Source organism: Borostomias antarcticus (genome assembly GCF_949987555.1).
Source record: "Borostomias antarcticus genome assembly, chromosome: 10".
Taxonomy (NCBI): Eukaryota; Metazoa; Chordata; class Actinopteri; order Stomiiformes; family Stomiidae; genus Borostomias; species Borostomias antarcticus.
Genome location: NC_140243.1, coordinates 8509718 through 8518773, shown reverse-complemented (window position 1 = coordinate 8518773; position 9056 = coordinate 8509718). Strand labels below are relative to the sequence as shown.

The following is a 9056-nucleotide window of genomic DNA, read 5'->3' as shown; positions in this document are numbered from 1 at the left end:
CGTTTTCCCAGCCTCCATAAGATGAGTAGACTAATCAGTTGGTAAAGCGCTTCCATTGTAGTTAGTAAATAATTAATAATAATAGGGATGTAATACTAATTATAGCCTAATCATGCTAATAATAATGCTATTATTAAGCCCAATAATAATAATAATAATAATAATAGGCCTACTAATAATAATATTATGACTGATATGACTGATATAAATATAGGCTATGTATAATTATAATATGCTTTAGGCCTATCTGATTAGTAGCCCCCTACAGTATGGTTGTATTTCCATTTTATACTAGGCTATGGTTCATCCCACGTAAGTAGCCTATTGGTATAAACTTAAAAGGACAGCAACTGCCCGCACTTTATTTATAGGCTACTTAAGAATGTCCCGCCAAGATGCCTATTTAATCACACGCCGTTCGGCTTCCTTCCCTCCAGCATCCCTCACACGATTTTGATAATTACGGTCCTACAAAAAACAGTGCTCATTCTGTGTTCACCATAGCCTATACCCAACAATGAGCCCTTTGTTTTACATCCCCCAAAGCCGCATAAACTGCATTGAAATAATAGTTAAAGGCATTATCGTATACATTTCATTTCAGTCAGAGTTTAGGAAATAACGAGCTCTTCATATTCTGTAAATTAACCTTTTTTTAACAGGTTAGTCTGTACCTGTATCTTTGTGAGAACGTTATAAGCACAGTTTTCCATTTGAACTCCAAAGCAAATCCCGCAACGTAGGCTGCACCGCAGCTGGACTGGCTCTCCGTCACAAATACACTGCCTTGCTAAAGACTGCGTGGACCGTGCATCGTAGGTAGCATATTGTCCCTTTTTTACGGCTCACTGATAAACATTGAACAAGCCCCGCATCTTTTTTGACAGTCTTCTCGTCTCCATATCCGGTGCTGCAACGAGCAAACCATCAGTAGGCTCTATATGCCTCTCTTTGGTCTCCCGACGTTCACCGCCGCCAGTCAGTAGGCTAGTCTACCCACAATGAATGTTCCGTCCTTGTCATTGGACCTACAATTCTTCTCCTATAGTGCTCACAGCCCCACTACATCTTATAACACTGCATGCACTGTTGGCTGCACACACATTCAAGCGCAGTTGCAAAAGCTTACCACACAGTTCTGCCGCGCAGTCAAACTTCCACTGCTTGTTCCTCCACTGATACAAGTGACGCGTCGACAGTATAATGGGTAATATTTGTAATCAAAGTCCAGGAACGTCACCGCCGTTCGCACAGCATAATTGCCCCTCGGGAGAAATGAAAGTGAGGCTGCTGTAGGTTGGAAAAACTGGATGAGCGTCTCCGTCGGAGCTTTATTTGCCCAGGGGCAATGATTAAAACGGTGACAGCGAATTTAGAGGGTTCCCCAACAATTCTGCTGACTTGGCATCCCTTACTTTGCCTTTAGACTTTGTGCGTCAGTGCACCGGTTAAGGCTTGATGAAATTCGATAGTGAATCCAAAGTAGCCTATTGTGTGACCAATTAGCTTCGATGCGTTATTTTGCGTGCGTTCCTGTGGTAGGCTATTAATCCGAGAAACGCCGATCTGCACCCCAAAGACGGTGCACACCTGTGCAAACAGCGTGATTGTGTAACTATCGGCGTTTGGAAGATATGCTACGCTGGAGCGAGAGAGAGAGAGAGAGAGAGAGAGAGAGAGAGAGAGCGAGAGAGCGAGTGCGCGTGCGTGCGTGTCAGAGCAGTTACAAAGACGACCATAAGAGGGATCTCTAATTCCATTTTCAGTTTCTTCACTTGCAATGTAAGAAAGGAACAAGTGACAAATACAGGAATCTTGAATCTTGAACCACATTTGCAGCTATGAGATGATTTAAATAAGGATAATTATTTAATGTTGAGCGTGCTTAGATTTTTTGACATTCAGCAGCATTACGATACATCCTGAAATGTATGATACTACAGAGGGAGCAACCATTCTAGGGTCACATGGAGTTTCTGATCACTACAGCCATGGAATGTCAGAAAGGAGATCAGAGATATCCAAACAGACTTCAACCGAACAAAGGAAGAAAAATAGTATGTATGACAATTCTTCAGTCAAGCTAGTGAGGAGCATTTGAGACTGACGCTGACCACGAGAGGGCCAGGCCATAGGGGCCACACAGCTACGGTCCCACCAGTCTCACCACATCATGAATGCTGCTGTCACCTGATCATAATTCACCACCTTCCTATAAGGAACGCTGTGTTCCTGTTAACCAATCGACACGTAGAAATGTAACACACTCGCAGTTATAGCTTCCTGCAATCATCAGAAAATATAAATTCTTATTGAGGTTTAGAGCCTGTGTCCATCTGGCAGGTATAGCTAGTACAATAATCTCTGTATGACACTGGTTAACCACACCTTTGGTCCACTTTGACCTCGTGTTGGGACTGAACACAGAAGACTGATGGATGAGTATGAGGTGGGGGATCACGAGTTAATGAAACCGCCTGACCACGAGTGACAACACCCACGTCAGGATACTCAGTCAATGACACGATCATGCAATCTTTCTACTCCCTGTTGTTATTCATGTGCGATAATGTGTTTATAGCACAGCTATATATATAGCACAGTGCTGTAGGCATGGGCACCAGCAGGTTGTGGTTCACCAAGTCCATGTATTCAAGAGCATGGGTACAGTACAATCTGACAGCGAAGTAGAGCTTACTCGGGGAAGTGTGGAAAAATTCATGTCTTTTCTTTTCTCCTTTTTTCACAGGAATGCCGTGGATGGTAATAAGAAGTTGTTCGCCATCTATGACACAAGGTAAAGATGCTGGCCTCCCACCAAGCCTCACCACTGTCTCCTGGTTAGGAAAGCTTTACATAAAGTGCGTATAGCCTTCTATTCCATGTCTTAAAGGGAGTTTCACAAGCAGGATATCTACAGACAGTCCAGATAAATGGAAAGTGAAACCGGTTGGCGAACGGTCAGTCCTGGGGTGTTCCTACTTCCCGGCAGGGAGACCGAGAGCTGATTGGAACAACACTGATAGCATTCCTTGTGAACCCCTCCTGGGAGAAACCCAGATGGAGTGACACAGAGAGCATTCACACAGCAGACACTGTGAGGGGGGGGGGGGGGGGCAGTCTATAACCATATTAAGAATCAGCTCTGATGTTAAAACACAAACTCTTCAGAGAAAAGCCCAGTGGCCCGTTGTCTAGTTACAGCAGTAGTAGTCGCTTTGCTTGGTTCTTGCTCAGCCTATACTTCAGCATCCCAGATATATAGAAAGATAGATGGATAGATAGATAGATAGATAGATAGATAGACAGACAGACAGACAGACAGACAGACAGACAGACAGACAGACAGATAGATAGATAGATAGATAGATAGATAGATAGATAGATAGATAGATAGATAGATAGATAGATAGATAGATAGATAGATAGATAGATAGATAGATAGATAGATAGATAGATAGATAGATAGATAGATAGAACTCCCACTCCCAATCCCAATGATGTTGCTTGAATACTTTCACATCTGCTGGATCTCCTTTCCTTCTTCTTCATCTTAGAGCATTTTCTCCCTCAAAGAAATGTCTGTATCAATGAGATTTTCACTGAGATTTGGAATCATTCTAATGCAGCTCTGCGATATCCAACCCACCAGCAGCTCCACTCCAGGGCCAGAATAAACTCATTAGAGCCTGCTGTCCACACGGCCCACGCAGAGCCGGGAACTAATGGAGTATAGAGGATTTAGATGGCTTTCTCTTCTAAAACCACTTTCTGGACCTTAACTCACACCCAGGCTGACTGAAGCAATTTTACGTGGAAACAACTGAACTCTTCTATGGACAGTGGAGGAGGAATATTCAGTAGGATTTCAATGATATATGTTGTTGGAAAACATCTAATGTCTGTCTTTCTATAATCTGACAGAAGATAGATGATGTATTCATATCCACTGATTGAGAGGAAGCGACGAATTTTCGCTCGCATTGGGCTCAATCCCCCCGCGGCTCTCCACGGAGATACTGTAGGCTGCCTGTCACATTCCCATCCATTAAACTCAAGTTGATTGGTGAAGAGAGAACAGTATTCAAGGACACGACAAATCTGATGTAAGATAAAACGGATAGGCTATTTAGTTCTGTATTCGTTGAATTGCCACTCTCTGTCTTCATATTGCTGGTTGAAAAACATGATGCAGATAACAATAGCCTACTAATTCCCATCATATCCAATCCACACCTTGCGAAGGGTCTGTCTCCTCTAGTCTCTAGACTAACATGGTTACTGAAAAGTTGAAGTCTCCTTAACTAAAATAGATTTTGGCTCACACTCACAGCTTCCGTCATTGATTATTGATTGGCTTACATTCACAGTTCGCCAGTTCTCAATGATGTAATGGAGTGCGGACTATCACATGTTATTCCTAAGGAGTTGGGATGTGATGCGCAAACTTACCCAAGTGGTAATGACTGTAGAAATTACTCGTCGCCTTTACATGACAGATTCCTGCGCACGGATTTTTACGACTGTGAGACGATTTTCCCGCTGAATGGATCGTTGCTGCCTGGCCCCTGCGTCTTGATGAACTCTCTTGTTCTACCAATCAGCAAAAACGCCTCAACAAGCTCGCAGACTATGGTATCACGTGGCCCTCGTTGCTGATAGTACCCTGTCATAAAGAGGTAGTCAATTCCCCCCAAACTCGGAACTATCCTACATGGTATGAACCTGCCAGGGCGGATGAGTAAAGATCAGACATCAGAGGGTGAATACAATTAATCCTGCCGTGACATAAATCTGGTGGTACATGGATATATGATGATGGGAATTGCGCGTGTACTTTCGGACCGACTCCTCTTACTCCCTCAGTGAGATTTGGATTTTGCACCACTGTGTTTGCGACCAAGCAAAACAGACTGAAGGCTGCTAAAGACAGTCAAAGGATGGAGATTTGGCTGAACCCCAACCACTGCAGGTAGCTGCCATCGCTGGCAACGTTTTGCGCAAAATGTGTGGTGTTTACCAAATGCGCTGCTGCTCAATAATATCTTTACACTCAAGACAGACATATACTTCGATTTCAACTATAGCTCTCACCTGATCCAAGGAGCTGTGGAGCCAACAAGTACAGTAGCATAAAGCTACTGAAGTAACAGTCTGTGGTGATTTTGTCATTTGTTGAACGCTGGAAAACCTTGACATTCGTTCAGTCGCTCAATTCCCCGTCGGAGATCACAAGGAATGTGGGGATTCCAGAAAAAAAGGCTATTTGACTTTCTTTCGTTGCCGCTTCTTGTAGCAGTGATTTGCTGCGCCCAGAGGTAAGTGTTGGAGACAAAGGGTCAACAAGGGTTGTGTCTTCAAAGTGGGTATAACCCTTCTTCCTGTCTTTCAGCGTCAACGAACCTGGGAATATGTCTTTTGTAAAGGAGACTGTGGATAAGCTGTTGAAAGGATATGATATTCGCCTTCGCCCAGACTTCGGAGGTAGGCTACGCAACAGATTGTCATATGGAGTTTTTTCACCCATATTTCTTATTAATTAAAGTAGCTAATGTGTAGGCTATTATGCATAATTAGTAACGGATATTGGTTAATTACAAAACATACCTGTTATATATTTCCAAGGTGCTCCGGTTTCTGTTGGCATGAGTATAGATGTGGCAAGCATAGACATGGTGTCAGAAGTCAATATGGTAAGTACTCATCTCTACTAAGTGCACTTATCCCTACTAAGTGCATTATTTAGTTTGTGTCTAGAGCTATGTAAGCACAAGACTTACTTTTTCCCCAATTATGATTTTTTTTTTTAAACAAAGGGTCCATGACTGACTAGAACATCTGATCCAGGCTCTCACCATAGAGGACATACTGCTGTTTAATGTGGGACTCTAACCTCCCGGTCTTGACATTTTATAGCAATACAGCCAATATAGGCTATAATATGTAGCCATTTGAATGTTCAAGAGGGTAAAATCAAAACTGGTTTTGAAGAGGAAATCTATGACTGAAAAAAACAGCTTCCGCAAGGCACACACGTCATGGTGTTGTCCGAGCCAAATGTCATCCACTGTCTGTCCAACGCATGCTTGGCGGAACGCCTGTACATCTGGTCCCAGGCCTTTTCCCAGTGTGACAGATTTTTGGTCTGCGGACCTTTACGTTCAGAAGGTCAGTGTATGCTTTCTCTAATGAAAGTAATGCTGGATGTCAGGCGGGGCCAGAGTCTGGGTTCCGGAGGGTTCTGTCCAGCCCATCCATCTTGGGTCTGAATTGCTGACAGGGCATGGTGCTTGATCGCATGCTTCCTGGAGGAAACAGCCCCTGTCACGTCGTCCTGACAACGATGTATGATGGAGTGTGTCCAGGGTGCGTTTTAAGGGAGCCATGCAGAGTAGAAAGCCAGACTGGGGTACACCGAAACCTGATGAACAACGCAGCCCTCTCCAGGAGGGGTAGTTGGATTTATAGTTTAGGAAATAAACTACTGTGTGCTTTTGAAGTAATGGTTAATCCATACTGTAGGGTTTTCAGTCTGGAGAGCAGGTATAATAGTGTATTGTAAGTGGAATTAATTGTTCTTTTGTGGAACCAACCTCAAAATGTTTCTTTTGACTATGATTTAGAGACCATGCAAGCATGTCCATTTTAACTACTTGTATTCACTTCCAAAGGATAATTGTCAAATTTGAGCTCTGTGGAGGAGGACGTTATCTCCAAAGGGGACTGCACCTGGTTTATAGAGAACCCTAATGTCCTCTCCACGGTGGGCTACCAGAATCGCCCATGGCCCAGGAGAGCGCAGCCTTTGGACAGGAGTAGGGAAGTGTGTTAACTAGACCCCCCGCTGTGGCCCTGGAGAGAGTGGTCTGCAGGCCAGCATGTACTGAAGCTGGCAGACGAGGAGCAGTAACAGATTATTTGCATGAGAGGACACCTGGACCTGCTCCCCCTGCTTGTCCCTACGCAGGGTGCTCATGGTCACACCGCCCATGTCGCCCACGGACGGACTCCGCAGCAGAGGGGAGCCAGGTGTGTGTCTGAGCTGCACCTGTAGGCCTGGTAAGGCTTGGCCGGTCTGATCCTCAACTGGGCCAAAAGAGCCAAATTAGGATTGACTTTGAGCCAACAAATCCTGTACCTAGGCTGAATCAGGTATCTGTGAGTGATGGAAATCCTTAATAAGACATCCAGACAGACTAGTCTTTCAAAGCGCTCTAGCTGTTTGGACTAGTATTGGAACTGTCTCCTTCATTTGTCTCCTTCTTCTGTCTCCTAGATTTGTCTCCTTCACGGTGGTAAAGGAAGTGGTGCTCTATAAATCCTGTTCAGCGGACTGCTGTATGCAGCAGACCTCTACAGTGCCAGGAACTGTCCGTGGTGCTGAACTAATTCCTGCGCCATCTCCTGTTATACTAATCCCTTGGTATTGTTTTGAATATCTGTTACATTTTGTAACTACTACTGTTGCTAGACTTCGCAAAATCAAGCACCAACCCCAATAGAGAAGAATATCTTCGCTGCTGAGCTCCTCATTCTCAGGGAATTCCCCCAAACGTGCATGGATTACCTGTATCTGAACAAGATGGTCTTTTAAGAGAGGGACAGATGATAGTAAATCCATATCAGATATGTTTGGCTGGTATCTGTGATGAAAAAGTACTGGCTAAACGTAATGAAGCCCACGCCACAGTTTATGTAGCCTACGTAAAACTAGCTACGGCTAAAATCATGACATTGTACACATACACCAAAACATCAGTGATATCTCATATTTTGTTAATCAATCTGAATTTTGTCTACTTCAATCGGTTTAGGTAAAAATGTTGAATGTGGTCAATTATTTAGACTGACGTTAGGTCTCAGGCCAGTTTTAACATGCAAGCTTAGTACTCCTTTTAGTTTTCCACTTTCCACTCTCTCCCTCTTCCTGCTTTCTTCAAAAAAGCTTTAACCGGATTTTTAAGTAGACGTTGGGCCTGCTGAGACATTCAGACCCAACCTTACTGTATGTATTCAAGCAGGACACCCCAATGTTGTTGTGAGGGTATTCTTCAACATCTAAACACAACACACAATCAGTTTGTTGACATTGTCTTGGTAACCTCAGACAAATTATAGTATTGTAATCATGTTGTAATTCGTTTTTTTGTTTTGTTTTCTGAGCCTGTTTTGACTTGACTGCAGATCTCCTTTTCTGATATATTGATAGTATTCATGGGATCTCATTCCTGCTACTAAATTGAAATAGCACCAGCCCCTGGCCGTGTCTGCCCATCTGTTAGACAGAGACTGACATGTCGGGCTGGTGGGGGTCTTCTCACGCTCGCTTTGACGGATGTACGACACTGATCACTGAGCGCATAAATAGACGGGCTCCATGGTTACAGCCTATGCGGGAGGCCTCAGGTGAGTGGACGGTCCAGCCAGAAACAGGAAGCAATGACACCGAATTGAAAATAAGAACAAACATTTTGACAAAAGGATTTCATTTAGCGCCAAAACTGGGGAACACAACACAACAAGGCTGGTGAAAGTAGAACATCACAGCATGTCTCTGACTCAGCGTGATTATTTTTGGAGATTGTTTATGTCTGGCACAAAAATCCCCCACTCCCAGAGGACCAGTTAAAGGAAGGAGGTCAGTCTGGAGAGAAAGAGAGAGAGAGGATCACACTTTCACGTTTATTGACTATGATGTATTGTCTAGTACAGAAAAAAATATGTCTGAATGTTCTGGCATTAAAACGTTTCCTTCTTAACCCCACTGATGATATATCCAAGTATTTTGGTTCTGCGTTCTGTTAAGTGGCCACTGCCATTACAGGATAAGTGCTGTTGTAATAAGTACTGTGTATTTACCCTACATTTACAAAAAAAATATATATACAAAGTAATTACTGACAACTAAGATCATGCCACATGCTGTAGAGCAGTAGTGAATTGTGGTTCTGTACTGCAGTAGTGCATTGTCTCTCTATCTCTCTCTCTCTCTCTCTCACCCACTACTGGGGTATGTGATCTGAAACCTCTCTGTAACATGACAGTAGTATAGAGTG

General features: G+C 43.6%; 1 protein-coding gene across 2 annotated transcripts in view; it reads left to right on the top strand.

Moving 5' to 3' along the window:
- Positions 1-9056, top strand: part of gabrb3 (gamma-aminobutyric acid type A receptor subunit beta3) — a gene marked incomplete at both ends in the record, with an annotated part of 55790 nt that overhangs the window by 21379 nt on the left and 25355 nt on the right. The window contains 3 exons of one of the 2 annotated variants that reach the window (XM_084444856.1): positions 2750-2797; positions 5393-5484; positions 5626-5693. In XM_084444856.1, the coding sequence (XP_084300982.1) occupies positions 2750-2797; positions 5393-5484; positions 5626-5693 (208 nt within the window). Of the gene's footprint in view, positions 1-2749; positions 2798-5238; positions 5319-5392; positions 5485-5625; positions 5694-9056 lie in introns of those variants that run through there. The other variant, XM_084444857.1, reaches the window with a different exon arrangement.